The sequence below is a fragment of the Haemaphysalis longicornis genome, unplaced genomic scaffold, assembly GCF_048455015.1.
Source record: "Haemaphysalis longicornis isolate Haplotype H1 unplaced genomic scaffold, Haemaphysalis longicornis Haplotype H1 scaffold_10, whole genome shotgun sequence".
NCBI classification, from domain to species: Eukaryota; Metazoa; Arthropoda; class Arachnida; order Ixodida; family Ixodidae; genus Haemaphysalis; species Haemaphysalis longicornis.
The window spans coordinates 4,239,802-4,257,836 of NW_027526204.1; the positions used below are offsets into that span (position 1 = coordinate 4,239,802).

Consider the following 18,035-nt stretch of genomic DNA (forward strand, 5'->3'; position numbering starts at 1 on the left):
CAATGAGTTACTAGACAAAAACACTGTATCGGCGGTACAGTCACGGCGCCAACCAAACTCACAGCGGCAAACACGATGACGGGTGCTTGGGAGTTCAAGTTATCAAGCCGAATTAGTTATACATGTCTAGAGACCACTGTGAAGCAGTGCTTGTAACAGGCTGCACGCGATTTGTGCGACACAAATTTTGGCGCACTTGCTTGCAAAATCGTGGTTTTTGTATCAAGATGGCGCAGGATACCTCATTTTGCGCAAATTGGCGCATTTGGCGCAGGAGTGGGAGCACTGGATTTACCGAAATTGGCGATATAACACATTTTTTCAAGTTTCCTATCAAAATTTTGCTAAATGCATGTATTTTTACCTCGATTTTACTAAGTAATTTCGTGCGGCGTTTCCGATTTAATGAAGTTACAGCAAGAAAAGAAGAACGAAATTTCGGTCGAGGCACGTTTTATTTTGCCTTTCAGAGCCTACACTGAAAACATTCAGTACTTGCATTGACTCTTAAAAGGCTAAAATGAAAGAAAAGCGGTGAAATCTGCGGTTGACAACAATTAAAAGCGATGAAAGAAGCTGCTCAAACCACTAGCGGTCATGGACTGTTAAACTCTTTCGCTACCGCACCTTTTCATAGCTTTCCAGGCGTTGCCCAAACAAGTAAAGCTGTTCGCAGTTAGATCAGAAAATGGCCTTTCAAAATGCGTTTTGTTTACATTTTTCCAATGGAAACGTGTTTTTTTGACACGCTTTTGAATCACCTGGGTGTGGAAAAGGGGCGTGGTCATCGCACATCACTGCTACCAACGAAGAATGCATGCCGCTCGTAATTATTCTGCACCAGCGTTTGTTTTTTGCTATCAGGGTGTGAATGGTGAACCAGCAAACGATTTTCAATCGTTGGGTTCGCACTCTGACAGTAACAATCCCAGAAATCGGCTGAAAACGTCAAGCAGTGCCTGGTTGCAAAGCTACTTTATGATTTTAGGCAGTTATATTGCCTTTGCGCTCGATGTTCAAAGTTCTGTGGTACAGTAGAAACTCGTTATAACAGATCTGCTTACAACAGATATTTGGATACAACATACTGGTTTGCAATGCTTGGTTGGTCTTGCCATCTGTAGATAGGAAGACCAACCAAGCCTACTTCAAGCTTTTTTTTCTACACGTCCTCGCTCACGGTGCTGCTGCTCTAGGTTGTGCTCGCTGATAACCACATTAATATTTTGTTCGCGCATCATTAGGTGATTCTTGTAAGCAGCATGAGCACTCCAAGGGAAAAGAAAAGTGTTCCGAACAAGAGCCTGAGGAATTGTCGGTGAAACCGACGGCCACCGAAGTGATGGATGCCATCGCCGTTCTGCGGTGGCACGCAGGTGTACGTGAATGTTTAAGGGGGGACACGGGTCTTGGGAGCCGAAAAATCGCCAAAAAAGCAATTTTTTGTAAACAGCATTTTCAGAAACTACAGGTATTTTTTTACAGGTGTACTGACTTTCATATCTCTCCGATCAATATTTTAGCTGTAATATTAAATTCCTAGCCCGTGCGCGTGCGGAATTCGCGCAGCTCCGGACACCAAAAACCAGTTTTTTAGAAATTCGTAACTCCACGTCCACAGCTGCACTCGCGGCCATTTTGGTATCGTTTGAAAGAGCAGTTTTTCGCCTTCAAATTCCCGCCACTGTGGCTTCTGTGCGTTCATTGGTTGCGGAGAAAACAACCATCAAAAAAAAGTAAAAACGCATGCTACGATTGGTTGTTTAGTGCACGTGACCGTTTCTCAGAGCATGATTGGCCGAAGTCGGCTTGTGGCGTCTGCTCTGGCTGCGTTGTGCGCGCTTTGCTGGCCCCCGTCGGCGCCATTACTGAATTCTGTGATCGACGATGGAGCGGCGTGCGTCGGCGTCTCGAGCGGGAAAGTTCCACTCAGTGCACAGATTCGGAAAGAAAAGAAAAAAAAGCCTTATCGCTAACACCACGAAGCGTCGGGCAGCACCAGCAACGAGCGTCGAGGACGGCCGGTCATCAGTGCCAAGCATCGCCGCCGCCGAGCCGGCTGGTGTAGGCCTAACGGCTCCACCAGCCTGTGAAAGTGCGAGTGGAAGTGGCCGCGTTCGCATTGATACGAAAATCCTGCAGCCAGCAGAGTTGCACGAAAATGCGAGAAATGCCGAAGCCAAGCTACAAGAGCTGGCGTCAATTTCAGCAACGACGCGAAAACAAGATCGCCTGGCTGCTGCCGGTGACGGTGCCGCGACCGACTCGCCTGACAACGTGAGCTTCGTCGTCATCAGCTTAGACTGTGTGAATGACTTGTTGAGGTGCGTGAAGTGTAAAACTTGCGGCGGTGATGTGAATATCAGCAAATGCGATCGGGAGTACGGTCTGGCTGTGAAGCTTTTGATTACGTGCGCCAACTGTGGTGACATTTCGTCAGCGTGGAGTTCGCCGCGTGTGGCCGGGGATCAAAACATAAACCCATTCAGCGTCAACATTCTCGCAGCGCGTGCAATGCAAAGCACCGGCAATCGTCAAACGGCGCTCAACGACATTTTTTCTGCCATGAATATATCGCACCGGGGTCTGCACACGAAGACGTGGCAAAACTATGTGAAAAAAAAACTGACGCCTGCAGTGGCCTCTGCTTCCGAGGAGTTGATGACCGAGTGCGCGAGTTCTGTTCGAGAGCTCTATCGCGAGCTCGGTACAAACATACCTGGCAACATCGCCGTTTCCTACGATGGGTCTTGGATGACTCGCGGACATTCTTCCCACATCGGCGTCGGAACGGTGATTGAGCTTTTTACAGGGTTTGTATTGGACTATGTTGTCTTGAGCAATTTCTGTGCAGCCTGTGAGCAGAAGCCTAAGGAGAACGACCCTTCGTACCAAACGTGGGTGGAAAACCACCAATGTCAAAAAAACACCAGCAAGAAAGCTGGTGAAATGGAAGTTGAGGCCGCACTTATCCTTTTCCGAAGGTCTCTCTCCAAACACAACCTCCGCTATACAACCGTGTTGTCAGACGGAGACAGTCGGGCCTACCTCGCTTTGCAGGAAGAAAAGGTGTACGGCTACATGGACATCCTGAAGGAGGACTGCGTTAATCACGTCCAGAAGCGCATGGGGACAAACCTGCGAAAGCTGCTTTCCCAGCACAAGGGGCATGGCCTTGGGGGCAAGGGAAGACTCACTGGAGATTTGGTCAACAAGTTGACATCGTATTATGGGTGGGCCTTGAAGTCCCACAATGGGGATGTAGATGCAACGCACAGGGCTGTTATGGCGACCTACTTACATGTCACTTCACGTGATGATGCACCCAACCACAGCCTTTGTCCAACAGGCCCTGACTCGTGGTGCCGGCAAAATGCAGCCGAGGCCAAAGGACAGCCGCCGCCAAAGCACCGCTACAGCTTGCCCGCCCATGTGTGTGAAGCGTTGCTGCCTGTCTACGAGCGCTTATCGGATAGGAAGCTGCTGGAGCGGTGCCAGCGTGGCAAGACGCAGAATAACAATGAAAGCTTGCACGCCATGATCTGGGCGCTTGCACCAAAGGAGCGGCACGCTTCACTGTTTACTGTTGAGGCTGCTGTCGGTGAGGCAGTCATGAAGTTCAATGCTGGCTATACAAGAGCTGCAACAGGCATCCTCAAAGAGCTCAGCCTGACCCCTGGCCGGCAAAACTCGAAACGCCTGGCAGAGAAGGACAAGCGGAGGATGACCGCATCTGCTCGAAAGCATGTGTCGGCTGAAAATGTGAAGCAGGCCCTGGGAAAGCGCCACAGAGTTGACAAAGGTCAAAAGGACTATGTTCCTGGTGGATACTAGGCACTTGCTAGTGTAAGCATGTAAATATTTCCTGGTGTTTCTAATTAAATTTGACGTTTTGTGTTTTTGCTCATTTTCTCAAAAGCTGAATTTCTGACTTCTTGCAAGCTTGCCGAAGCAATATCTCAGCACTGCGGGCAGATAGAGCTATAATTCTTTTTTTAGGACAAAGCCAATGGGGTGGTGTTTGAAATGTAGCAAACAGATTTTTAAAATTTCTTTCGAGCAAATTTTAAATTTGCTTTATTTCTGGGTGACTGGTGGCACTATTTCAAGTGCTCAAGTTCAGTTAGCTGTAAAATCTCTTACAAGCAATTAATCAAAAAACTGCTTGCTACGTTGCAATCAACAGTGTTTCTAGTATCTGACATATGCAGATTATAGTTTTTTGATGAATACTTGTTTTTCTATTGTTACGGGAAAACATGGCGGATTACCTCTAATTATCTTGAGAACTAATTGGCTGACGGAAAAAATAATTGCATATTTCAAATCAGCAGAAAAAAAGCAACAAGACTGGCAAGTTTCGTTAAGTTTGCTTAAAAAGTAAGCGAAATTGTTTCAAGACCCATGTCCCCCCTTAAGAGCAAGCCTCGTTAGCGCTGTCAGCATACGAGCGTCACGTAAAGCCCAGCCTGGTCAAGAAACGCCAAGCACTGCTTACACTTCTTCCCTACGGCTTGAACATCGAGTGCTGGTGGCAATAAATTGCTCTCTTTGAATGTGGTCATCTTCGTTTCACCAGCGTTCATTAAACAGGTGCGGTGCGGAGAAATCGGTTTCTTTAAAGCTCAGTGGGCATAAAAGTAATTGCTTAATCAAATTTGCCAGGAAGATATTTAATGTAAGCTTTCCGCTTTAGCGGGAGCATGTAAGCGCTGCTCCACACAGTGACGCGGTCTGTGTGTACTCCACTCAACTCACAATCATCACTTTATCTCGAGTGTCGTGGTTGCATCACGCGCTCATACTGCAGAGCCTTTGTAAATGAAAAAAGACTTTTGAAAGTATCATAGCACCCTTCCGCTGTTGGCGCGTCGCACCCCTCAATGCCGCAGCCTAAGCCTACCACTGAACGGACGAAAAGAGGCGTAACTTCGAACGAGCACCTCGCCGGGGTGAAGTTCACGGGGCATGGACGCTCGTTCAGTTGACTAACAGCAACGTTTAGTAGTGACCAAAATGAAAAAAAGTAACAGTGGAAACCTTGTCTTCTATCATATTTAATGAGGCATTGCGGAAAAAGCACTGGTTTTACGACGACACATGAACAATCGTTGGCTATCCAAATTCCATTGCCAAGTGTTGAAACTCTTAATTCACACAATTTTTGCGGCCGGTTTTAGTACAAATTTCGCTTTAAGGGGGGACGAGGATCTTAAAACTAACTTTTTATTTATGGGCAGAAACTTATGCAAATTTGCACACGGATGTGCTTTTCTCTGTAGATATCAAATATGCAATTATATTTGAGCTGGTGTTGTTAGTTCAAAAGTTATCATACAAAGACTAAACTGCAATTAGGCAATTTCTTACGCAGCTTTAATGAACTTTCGCATTGCATTTTGTCGCTTTTAATTACATGAATGGATAGCCAGAGAGTTCCCATACCCGATGAATGCTTCGTTTTTCTCTAAAGTCACGGCATCCTAAAAAAATATGTCAATACAAAAGATGGCAGTATTCGATATTTTGGCTCATCAAAATAACTGCAAGTCATTATTTATGCGTAGCCTAAACAGAAAAACTAAGAATGTCATCGGCTGCCTCAGGCTGTACTGAAAAAAATGGTACCAAGATTGACCTTATGAAGCAAGAAGAAGTTTCCAAAAAGCTGCGTAAGGCTGAGGGAAGTGACCAAAAATATGAAACTGAGAAAACTGCATTGGAAATTTGGCCATTCGTTATGAGATGAACCGTCAGTAGTGTAGCTTCAAAATTTCCCAGTAACAAAGACATGTTCTTCCCATTTTCAAATCTGTCTTTGGATTCCAAAAATGCCAACTAGAACTGGAGATACAAAAGGCCAAGTAACAGACCCCATCAGGAATTTAGCAAAATTTATCGACTTCAAATCGGATGGCGTCTTGCTGGTGGTGTGAAATCTGGTGGTGTCTTGCTGGCGTCGTGAAAACTGCAACAGTCCTTCGTAAAGTGCCATCATCTATTACAGTGCACTGCGGTACCCAGAATATTGTACACGGCAAAAGTGTGAGGGTGAAACTTGCTTTAGGTGCCCCCCCTTTTTTTTGTTCTTTGGTGAGGCTATTTCATTCGCGGTTTTTATGCTGGAAGTTTGAGAGGATACAGGGGTGGGACACTGTGCAGTGTGTTTTCCGCAAATCCATCATGTTGTTGCCCTCAAAACAGCCTTTTGGGGAAAATAAATGTAGCCGAAAGGCAAACTTTCTTGGCCTATGGGGATAAACCCATAGACGCCTTTTTCCTTCAAGCCGTGCATGGTGCGGCTATCTCCATCGGACATCACGGTTGTGTACTGCAGCCCATTCTTGGAGAGCGAGTGCTTGGACATTATCAGGGCTGCCTCTACCTCCATGCGTCCTGCACCACAGTCAATGTTTCGCTGGCACTCGTGCTCTGCCAGCCAATCTTCGTAGCCCTCATCTGAAGCTTTGGGTCCGATGGCGCAACCTAAGCAAAAGTTAGAGAGGACTACATGATCAATCCCCAAGCCGGTGTACACTTCAATGATGCAGCCCCCTCCAATGTGTGACGACCGTCCCCTTGTCATCCACGTGCCATCAAACATCACATCTATGTTGTTTGGCGGCTGACCAAGGTCCGAGTACAAGTCCTTGACGGCACGCACACTATCAGCTTCAGAGGCTGCTGCAGTGTCCTCGCAAACCTGAACCACTTTCCTCAAGTGCGCTTTGTGGGGATCTGAATTGGGGCTCTCCCAATTACGCGAGCACGAAGCCCGCGATCCCCTCTGCCCGAGGGGCGAGGATAGCCCCTCGCGCCCTCTCCCTGCAAGGGGGTACGGGCTGACCAATGCCACGTGGGGCGTGACGTAGTGGCCCCGCCGAAGGGCTCGCGGCGGCGGGCTCGCGGCGGCGGGCGCGCGGCGGCGGGCGCGCGCTTCGGTCGGACCCGGGAGAGATTGGCTGGGTGCCGACTCCGACAGGTACTTCGTGCTTGCACGCTGCTCGCTCGCTTCGGCCTGAGCGACCGCCGTTTTCTCACTTCCGTGAGGTCGGCGAACGTACCGGGAGTTAGATTTCTCAGTCAGTCTGGTGGTCGGTTCCGGTCATAGCTGGGCCCATCACCCGCAGCGCTTCGGTGGCTTACGCCACTGAACCAACAATTGCCGATTACCCTCCCTGCGTGTCAGGCTCTGTGGCTTGAAGCGTACGGTCGGCGGGTACGCACCTCTCTGCTCCAGGGCTAGGAGTGTAATACCAGGGCTGGTTGCTGTACCGTGGATTACCCGGAATAAAGCGACGTTCTGAGGAGCTACTTCGTCTTCACGGAGTGACTGCGCACGCGTGGCGAGGGCCGCCGCGGCCGTTTACGGCTTGGCTCGCTCGAACCCATGGTGGGCCCCTTGGCAGGCTGCACTGCATTACAGAGGTGAGGCGCACAGCTTGGAATGTCTTGTGGTGCAGGCCTCTGTGGGACAAATTCATACCAGCACAAAAATCTGACAGAGCAGTCACCCCCTTCCCGATGCTTTGAATACTTTTCAAAGCCCTCATATTCACTTCAAAAGGAGTGATATTGCCAGACCCTTCGGTCCTTGGTGAGGAAAAACGTTCCACACGGTGTTCACAAACAGAGCCCGCCCTCTCGAGCTTTACGGCGAGGCCGTACTGCCGGTCAGCCTTCCTCAAATCCGGCGCCGCCAGCCCGCACTTGCCGCACCTGACGTGCGCAAAAAGGTCCTTCAGCATTGCAAAATCCACTAAGACAAAATCTGTGCCAGATTCTTCCTCTGAGTGCGCCAAATCCACTTCAAGGAGGTCGAATTTCCGCTGCGTTGCTGACTTGGTCTCCATTCCGCGCTTGACCTCGTCCGCGTGTTTCGTACGCGCGGCGATCTCCTCCGCCGTGTAATACCTCGTGTCAAGCCGGCAAGACGTGCTTGGACCAGGTATGGATTCCGGAGGTGGTTGGTCAGGCGATGGGGCAGGCGAGGCAATACGAGGCGGCGAACGATTCTCATCCGGCGGAGTCGAGCGGGAAGTCGCACGACGCGACTTTGGGATAGGCGGACAACGCTTTCGCTTCCCGTGCGCATGACGGGTCGTCTTCTTCAAACGTACGTCTCCTGGCATCAATCACGAAAGTACGCGATGGAAGAATTAGAAGAAACTGTAAAAAAAAACTGCTCTAACCGAGCGCTGCGCCAGAAGAACGGACTCCGTCAGACGCGTGTAGCAGACGCCATGATGGCAACCGCCATGACAGCAGTCGCGCCGACAAATGGGAGGGGTCGTATGGCGAACTCAAACTGCGCGTGCCCGCTCTAGCCAATCGGCGGCCGAGAAGGTGCCTTCGGAAAACTGCCAAGGGCGGTCGTTCTACTCAAGCGACGGCATTTTGAGATGTCGCAAAATGCGCACAAAGAAACAAGCTTCAAAACAAGACCAAGATGGCGGCGATCGGTCGGCTGCATTGCTCGCGGGGCGCGCGGGAATTTGAAGCAACTTTTGCCCAATTCGGGGCATTTCGTGGCCCCCGAGGCGTTTCGGGCCCCCGAGAGCATTTCCCGATGGAATTTCGCGTTGATATATTGAAGGCAGGTGCTTGAAGGTGCAATAATTCCAAAAATTGGATTTTCTCAAAATCGATATTTTGGCCATTTTTGACCATTCTAAGACCCGTGTACCCCCTTAAGGGGGGACGCGGCTTTCAACTTCGGAAAAATGACCAAAACATCGTTTTTTTGAAACCCACATATTCGGCTTCTATGTTTCCTATTCTATGCATCTGCAAAGTTTTTAGGCTGAAAAGCGTCGCAAAGTGGCATAAAAAAATACTTTTGTCAGGCGCGGTGACAAACTATCAGCGCAAAAGGGCGAAAAAACGGCAATTTTCGGAGCGCTCTATCTCCGCACCGGTGCCACCGGGCGCGGCCATTTTGATATGGTTAGATCGGCCGAGCGATCGTCTTTCCGGTTCTGCTCGTCTCTTTTATCTTTGTTCATTCACGAACGCACAAACGGCAGAAAAGAAACGACGCACAAACGAAGCTAGAAATAGATGCTGAAGCGCTATTGGTCCTCGGTCGGGGCGCGGAACACCGACCCTCCTGATTGGATGTCACGGGCGCAATGCAAGATGGCGGCCGCCTGAGCTGCGTAGCGAGCGGTTTGAGTTCATTTTCGCCGCTTCGCTCGGCCGAGTTTCTGTTCAATCTATGGCATTCAACACGGACGTTATCGCGGTGGGAATGCCGGAGATAACGAGCCAGATTACGGGAAGTTGTGTGGCTCGAAAGGAGGAGGTCATCGAACGCTTCGTGGTGCGCGTGACTCTACCGTCGCCAGACCCCGGAGGGTGACGCGGTGTGCGCGCTTGCAATAGCGGTTCGTGAAGTGAACTTTTGGTCGGGTTTGCGATGTTTACACGCTTAGTTATTGCTGTGTTTTGACTGTGGGCTCGCTAGCCTTGAGAAAGAAACGGTCGACGCGTCAAACGCTGCGGCGCGCACGGCATTGCCGACGCGCATTGGGGCAGCACATGACTGGGCAACCGGTTACGATTGAACGCCAGTAGTTGTAATTAATGCCTGCGACGTTAGATTTAATCTTAAAAGCGACCTGACCAGCCATATCAGCTGTAATCAAAGTTCGATATGTCGCGGTAAGCGTGCGCTAAGATGCGCGCGAGCCATATCGCCTTTCTTGCGCAACGTTTCCCGTGCACTTGTAATTTTCATGCAAACAGGTTTGAGTTAGTAATATAGGAATAAAAATATGTTCTCTGCATTAAAAATGTACGTTTGTCGCAGCATTTAACAGTGATTTTTTAGTGAAATTATTGATTCCATTGCTCAGGGCATACTGGCTGTGCTGCGAGAAATATTGGATGCCTTGAATGTCAAAAGTAGTAAAAAAATATGCTCTTGCATTGAAGTTGGGAGTTATGCAGAATACTCTACCAAGCTTCAAAGTAGCTCATTTTCATCCTTGTGGTATGCAAACTTTTGGCAATGAACACCTGCACGTATGAGTACTAAGTTGCTGTGCCAGGCAGGATGATAAAACATAAAAAAAAGCCAAAAATGTTCAAATTTAAGTAAAAAAAAAATGCTTAACTTGTTGCCATGGTGACAACACTGCAAAAGGAGGCTGTTCAGTGCGATACAGCCAACCAGCTAATCTACTTTGCATTGAAAGCCCATTGAAACCCATCTCCCCCTTCATTTGATCTGCAAAGTGGGGTATGTACTCTTCACAGAGGAGCTGAAAATGATATTTTCTGGAAAGAGAAAGGCTGTGAAAGGCACTCCAATTTCAAGGCAAGGCATTCCAGAAGCCCCATGTTCAAAAGGACATGAAAGGCTACAACCGTGACGACTTTTGATAAGTGAAATCTATATTGCAACTTCGGAAGCCGTTTTCTCAAAACAGTTTTTTTTGTCACCTGTGTCGCTTGTACCAGGGATTTCTTCGTGACCACTGGGTCAATTTTGATTCCCATTCTTGCATTACATTCCTTGATGAACAGTTCAGGTCGTGACACTCTTGGTTTTCCAGATTTGTTTTTTGTGATTTTTTTATTCACATAATCGTTCACAGTCAACATGCCTATTGCACATTAACCTCTAAAAAAATGAAAACTAAAAAACATTGTGTTGTAAAAAAAAAATTCTAAAACTGTCACGACCTCGTCCATTCATTTGGGAATGCAAAGCACTTCGAACAAATTTTCTATCATGTTTTATAAGCCACTCAAGCTCGGTACAAGCGGAACAGAAAGAAAATTTAATACATAAAAAAGTTTTCAGAATATTAGCTTGAAATTTTTATGGTGTTATCACGGAAGCATTTCCAGTTGCTGTGCCAATTTTCATCAAAATCCACAAAGAAATAAAAAAAGTTGATTTTGAAAGCCACGTCCCCCTTTAAGGGGGGACGTGGGGATCGGAGTGAACTTTTTTGTTTTTTGGCGCAGAGTGATGAAATTCGGCAAGCACATTGGAAAGCACTCCAAATGGTGAAATTTAAAATTTCATGATGATACCTTCAGTAGTTCTTGTGTTACAGAGGTTTACATGTTGCCCGCTCGTGAAAAGCCTAGCAAGGTATTGACACATGCTAGGAAGTTCTGAATACTTCTCAATTATAGTCAAAAGAACACTACAGGGCAAGACAGTCTTCAAATTTTTTTTACACCCTTCATTTTTTTTACAGAAAAGAATAATTTCACTTGTAACCTATAGGACATAATTGACCTAGCCATAAATTCCACATTAAAAAATAACGAGGCCCTAAAATGAAAATCCAAGACTGTCTCGCCCTGCAGAACTCTTCAAGGATCGAAATAAAACAGACAGGGTCAAAATCTGCCCAGTGATTGCCACGCTATCCTTTCCACGAGCAACGAAGAACTCGTAAAATGCACTTTTGAGAAAACGGCTCTTAAAGTTTACGATGATGTCACAATTTTCAAACTGCACCAGCAGCATAGTCCTTGCTGTCGTTGCTTGGGGACAACCTCGCATACCTTTGCCCTTTGATTTGGTGCATCTGGGATGCCTTCCTGGCTCATTGGAGGTTTCTATGTGTAGGCCTTTAGATGGCAGAAGCACCAGTTTTACGCAGAGTGTACCAAAAAGTTTACTATGGGCTACTAGGGTACCTATATTTTACTTCATGTATGCCTAATGCATAGCTGTCTCCAAAATGAAGAGTAAGGCATGGTTTTTTTTTATTAATGTGCCAGCAGACTTTCAGCTTATTTCTGGGTGTCATAACCTTGATGAAGCTACAGCTTAGTACATGAGGCTGTTCAGTGTCAAAAATTATATCAGGGCATCACACGCATAAGATGAGCTATTTGAAGGCAGAATATACATTTGTTTTACATAATTACAACATTAATATTATAAAAATGCCATGCTCTTCTTCAGGCGAAAAAAGCATTGCAAAATGGACATTATAATTGCAAACATTGCAAAAATAGAAAAAAATAGTGACATTAAAATTTTTTTAAACGCTGTAACATTACGGCATCTTCTCTAATTAATTTAATACTGAAAATATAATTGTGTAATCCCAGACTTGGTTGTACGAACTAGTTTAGAGCCACGGAAAAAGTTTCTCAAATAAGCCGGGTAACGTGGTTCATTGCACCCCCCCCCCCCTTCCCTACAATCCCCGACGCGCACGTTCACCACGATCGTAATTTAGGTAACCTTACTATGTTTAGCAACTTTACTTTTGCCATTAAATTACACTTTGCGTACATCAATTATTACTACTCGCGCGCAATAGCAACCGATCCCGCTATCGGCCGCTGCCCGAACACGTCGCGCCAATGCAGCGCGCGCCGCAACTTCTGGCGAGCCGGTCATTCCATTCCTGAAGCTCGCGAGCTCGCTGTAAAACACAGCAATAACTAAGCGTTTTATAACACGGCAATGCGTCCAAAAGTTCACTTCACGAACACCAATTGTACACGGACGCACCGAGTTTCCCACTCAAGGACGCACCACGGCGATGTCGCGGGCACGTTTTCGATGCGTCTTTCGAGCCGCGCACTTCCCTATCTGGCGCACGATCTCAAGCATTATCGCCGCGATAACGATAGCGTCACTGTACGGAATCGCAAAGCATGAAACCACTGAACGGGAACCGAGCCGACCGCGAAACCGAGCGACACGGAGTGCGTGCGAACTGCGCGTCAGCCGAAACGCCCGGCGGCCATCTTGTTGTGGCCATGGCGGCACCCAATCCGGAGAGCCGTCTTAGCTAACGCGGCCGGAGAGCCAATCGCGTGTTAGATTCTATCGGTTGCTTCGTTTCACCGTCTCTCATTTTCTGCCGTTTGTGCGTTTGTGAATGAGCGACAATGAAAGCAGCGACAGGAAATCGGAAGTTGAAGACTCTGCCAATCTAACGCGACCAAGATGGCGGCGCCCGGTGCCGTCGTTCCGGAGATACAGCGCTGCGAAAATTGCCGTTTTTTCGTCATTTTGCGGAAATAATTTGTCACCTCAGCTGACGTAAATATTTTTCTTTGGCACTTCGCGATCGTTTTCGACGGGGAAACTTTGCAGACGCATAGAATATAAAACGTGCAATCCGAAAATGTGACTTCCGAAAAAACGATTTTTTGGTCACTTTTCGCCATCTGATCCCCGCGTCCCCCCTTAAATGAACTGTAAAATCGAAACCTCGGTTTTACGAAATTCTCGATGTTACGAAATTTGCGGCCCCAAGAACGACTTCGTTATATCAAGGTTTAATTGTACTGCCTTATCACCCGGATAAACGATTGAAAGCGTGTGTATTTGAGCGAGGTAAAATGAGGAGCTTGACAAGTTCCCCAGAGCGCAGCCAGTGCCAGGGGCTCACCTGGAGACGTGGTGTCGCCCTCGTCCGTGCTCAGGTTCTGGGCGTCTGCAGGGGGAGTCGGGCGTGAGGGGGGCAGCAGCCCGAGGGGGGGAGGGGGGGAAGACGCACCTTCCAAGTCCTCGGAGGGCGCAGCCGCTCTGCTGCTGGCCGGGGCGGCCGGCAGGGCAGAGGAGGCGGCCTGCGGGTCCTCGTCCGAGGTGTCCATGGGGGGGCAGGCCTGGCCCGAGAACAGGGCCCCCGTGCAGCTGCTCGACTGCTGCAGGGCGCTGGTCACTGCTGACAGGGCCGTGCTGCCCAGGCCCTCCAGCCAGCTCATGGGGGGGCCCCCTGCAGAGCAGAGGAGGGCGCCACCCCGCTTGCACTTGCGGGAACCTGGCCGACAACAGCCACACACTCGGGGGAGGCAGGGAGACACGAGACAACCTTTGCAGATTGCAACCACCCCTACGTCGGCCAACTTAAAGGAGCCATGAAGAGAAAACACAAGTTTGGTTCATTCAAAAGATTGTCTCGTTAGAATCATACTGACACCACTTTTAACGTAAACTTCGCTCAAATAAGCTACATAATTAGGAAAAACGGGAATGGTCATGCGACCCACCAGCTCATTTCCCGCAACAGAACCTGTGATGTCACGTGGGCTAAGCTCTGCCATTGGCGGAGGCTGGCAGAAGCAGACGCAAATTAGGTAGAGCTTACAAACTAGACGAACGAGCGATTTGCGCTTAAATTTAGGGCACATTCTTTACAAAGCAATAAGAATGATGGGACAAACAGTGGAAGTTACGAAAGCACATGTAAACATAGAAGTACTGATGCGTTCTGCTGTTCGTACTGCGCACAGCATGCTTGGTTTAGCTGCTGCACAGCACTACGGGGCTTGGGGTTGTCTCAGACGACACTGGCCGATTGACGCAAGCAACGGTGTCTTACGTGACCCCATTTGTCGAGCGAGCACTGTTTCAGGGAACGAATATTTTCTCCCAGAACAAAAACAAGCCAGGTTTAAATGCGGGCAAAAACAAACCAAATGCTTGCCACGGTATGGTGGCGCCATCTAGGTTACGGAACGTAAAGAAACGCGGGAACAAACCAACACCGCTGTACAGGGTGGAGACAACCTTTGAACGGTCCCGTGCCGCCGCAATTGGTCCAACGGGCTCAACGCGTTATTCTTTTCGTTTCCCACGAGACCTAGCAACGCGAAACAGACAATATTATTCAAACTTCTTCAGTAAACCGCGTTGCGGCGATAATTTTAGCGCGGTTTTGACACAATGACTTGCTTCGGCGGCGAGCGAGCAACCGAAAATGGCGGCGCCAGCGTATACGTGTCTCTACCCTGTACGGCGGATGCGTGAATGAAAGTACTCTAGGCTGCAGAGCGGTCGGTTCCTGTGATGTCATTTGAGACCACGAAAACGCACGATTGAGCGGGAAAATCAAAATTTTAACCTGAATTGTTTAATTTCTCAGTGCATAAAGCACCGTTTGTATCCGGACAAGCGCTGGGGGCACTATAAAACACGAAATCTTTCGAATAAAACCAACTTGCATTTTCTCTTCATGGCTCCTTTCAGGCAGCCGCTGCAGCAGCACTGACCGGCTGCTGAGGAGCAGGGAGCAGCACCAAGTGCTCTGCCCCAGCACGCACACACAATCCATGGCACAATTCACTGAGCAAACAAAGAAGCTGGAAAGTGCACCCCCCTTTTTTGGAACCCTCGGATATACAAGCAGCGCTCGTGTTCCAGGCTTCGTAGTGGAGGCGAAACATTTCTTTTTCTCTTGACGCACGAAGGGCTTTACTTGGTCAGTGTCCTTCCTTTTTACGTCATCCTGACCAGTCACCAGACAGGTTTCAGCAAAACACTCGCATTAAAACAACTGTCGTGGCAGGCTCACTGACCTGCACAGGCTGCATCATTTTCGTGTGCTCGCATCTCAGCGTAGCCACACTGCACTGTTCCCACGAGAAATTCGAATTTCAGCGACCCTGCCACACCAAGGCCTTCCCACTTTTTCCTGCCCCAGAGGCTCAGCCCAGACACAACTCACCCTGCTGCGGGGGCGGCGGGAGGGCCGAAGCGGCAGGGGTGGCCGGCTCGGCGCCAGCGGTCATGGACAGGGCGGGCCCCAGCACCCGCTCCACAATGGAGGCCGCCAGCCGCTCCGTGCCTGCCAGGCAGGGCTCGCCGGACACTGGGCACGAGGAGAACGGCATGTCGTGAAGGTGGTGGCCCCACGGTGTTCCGCGGGGCCTAGACACCCGGAGGAGGAAGATGGGAAGGACAGAGGCAGTGATGGCAGAAGAGGCCACGCTTTCCGGTTTGAGACCCTGTGAACCCACATCTGCGAAATCACCGGCGAAACTGGCTGCCCTACACAGTGCCCACCCAGCTTCACTGGGCCCCCCCATCCAGCCCACCACCCAACAACAAGACTGCAGCCCATGGCTCTCTCCACAGGTCAGGGTTCTTGCGAGGAACTGTGCGTCCAGAGTGCCCCACATTACATAAAAACATCATCTTCCCGCCATGATCACTGCACTAGGAGGCGTCAAAAATCAGCGTCATTTCCTTTATATCCCGGATATATCAAACTCTAAGGGGATCGCAAAATAGTTCGATATACAGTCGAATCCCGCTACAACGAAATTGACGGGATGTGCGAAAAATTTCGTTGAAGCGAAAATTCGTTGAGGTGAAATCTGCCCCAACACACCACAGAAAGGCCAGAAAAATAGCCCCGTGCGTTTCCGCAACATTGGCAGCATAATACAATGTTTAGAAAAAGGAGTGACGCGCAATAACTCATGTTTATTCGGATAACAAACATACCAATGGTTATCTGTTTTTTCACCACCCAAAGAACGCGTTACGGAGGGCGGTGAAGATATGCAGGCGCAAAACGTATCGCTGTCCACCGAGCTGATTACTTTCAGATAGCTGCTAGGCCATGGGAAGCCCCCCTCTCGCTTGTGGCAGGAGCAGTGCCGTTATCTTATCCTCTGACAGGGCACGGCAGCTACTGACCTTGGCAGGCAAGACGCGCGCGCTTGCATTTAACAGGACCGCGCGCTCGCGACTAAGATAGGATGACTAGGCTTCAAGACCAAATGCGCAAACATGATTTTCGCTCTTGGCTATGAAGAATGGTAAAAGGAAAATGGCAAGGACAGCTGCTCACAACGCATACATGACGGCACCGCGCCAGCAGCGGAGCACATTCATGCAATTTCAACTGGATACGGATTGGCTGTAGCTCTGGGGCTCCGCCTTGGCGAAGCGGGCCTGCGCCTCGTGTAAAGACGGCCAGCCACATCGTTATCACCACCAAGCAATGGCGTGCACCTATGAGTTATTTTTTGTTTTGTTTTGGGTGGCGGTGTGGTCGCAACGCGCATTTTCGGTGAAACTAATCGTCCTGAATGTATAAAAAGTTACAGATAGCTGGCGCTATGCTTATTTTATTGTCAAATAATTGTTCAAACCCAGCCCAAATCATCGAAAATTTCGTTGAAACGAAAGCAAGCCTGACAAATGGTTCGTTGTGGCGAGGACTTTGTTGCATTGACTTCTATGGCTAGCTGACGGGGAATTGGAAATATTTCGTTGAAGCGGAAATTTCGTTGAAGCGGCGTTCGTTGTAGCGGGGTTCGACTGTATAAAATATTTTCTTTTGCATAGGGTTTCCAAGGGGATGTTTGGACTGTTCGATAAATGCAATAATTCGATATATCTGGGTTCGATATATGCGGGATCGACTGCATTTGTTATTTTCCATATTTCGTACTGTCTTAACGTATAAATTGTAGAATTCCAATATTCCTTTACTTACGTACATAATTTACATTTTCCTCAAAACAGTGCTGTGCTACACAAATTATGATAACTTGTCAGAATAAATACAGTAGAACCTCGTTGATACGTTACAAAAAAAACATGTGAGGGAGAAACATCCTATGCAAAAAAAAAATGTATGATCTGCTGCAGTTAAAAAAAAAAGCAATCCAGAGACGAACAAGAGCTTTTAATGGCCTTTTCCCAATTGTACATGTCTGTCAACGTCCGCTGGCGCATGCTGTGGCCCTTTGAGAGCAAGAGCTCCTTTTCTAAACATTGCAGACTTCTGTCCACACTGGGGTCGTCCTTTGCGCGAAAGTAACTCCGCACCTCCTCCGAGCCGACTGCGGCCACAGCGGACGCCACCTCTTCCATCTTCCGCCCAATTCCGCCACAATTTCTTCCAGGGTTAGCGTTTCGCCCGTTCCAACGTCTGGCTAAAGGCAGCCGCGTCACCAAGCGACTCCGGCAAGCCCAGCACTGCGGGAAAGCTGCCACGGGGACCCAGGCGGCCCGACCACCCCTCAGTGCTGGCTTGTTTTACCATGTGCATTGAGGCTTGGTCCGCACGCACATCAGCATGTTTTTTTTTTTGTTCCCCGTAAAATGTATCATCCGGTCGTAGTTAGGCAATTTATGAACTGGGAACGTGCCAATCAGGTTCTACTGTAATTTCAAATGAAACTTTGTTCACTTATTAGTCACACACAGATGTGTGCAGTGAACTGGTCTAAAACTGATTCAGTAATTGCAACTTCAATGCAAGGAAGTGTAGCCAAAATTCTAGTCAAGGATTTGACGGGTGCCC

At 48.7% G+C, this 18,035-nt stretch overlaps 2 protein-coding genes across 7 annotated transcripts in view; one reads left to right on the forward strand and one right to left on the reverse strand.

Annotated features, from left to right (window-relative positions):
- The window catches only part of Huwe1 (HECT, UBA and WWE domain containing E3 ubiquitin protein ligase 1), a 231,872-nt gene that overhangs the window by 59,443 nt on the left and 154,394 nt on the right, over positions 1 to 18,035 (reverse strand). For 3 of the 6 annotated variants that reach the window (XM_077688793.1, XM_077688791.1, XM_077688790.1), the window contains 2 exons: positions 15,441 to 15,584; positions 13,383 to 13,709 (listed from right to left, as the gene is read on the reverse strand). In XM_077688793.1, the coding sequence (XP_077544919.1) occupies positions 13,383 to 13,709; positions 15,441 to 15,584 (471 nt within the window). The remainder of the gene's footprint in view (positions 1 to 13,382; positions 13,710 to 15,440; positions 15,585 to 18,035) is intronic. The other 3 variants (XM_077688795.1, XM_077688794.1, XM_077688792.1) reach the window with 2 other exon arrangements.
- Positions 1,789 to 3,883, forward strand: LOC144158136 (uncharacterized). The gene has a single exon (XM_077688796.1). The coding sequence runs from the start codon at positions 1,888 to 1,890 to the stop codon at positions 3,832 to 3,834; it is 1,947 nt and encodes a 648-aa protein (XP_077544922.1). The 5' UTR covers positions 1,789 to 1,887; the 3' UTR covers positions 3,835 to 3,883.

Bases quoted from the DNA above. Each gene is read 5' to 3' on its own strand.
- LOC144158136 (XM_077688796.1), top strand. From the start codon at position 1,888: ATGGAGCGGCGTGCGTCGGCGTCTCGAGCGGGAAAGTTCCACTCAGTG.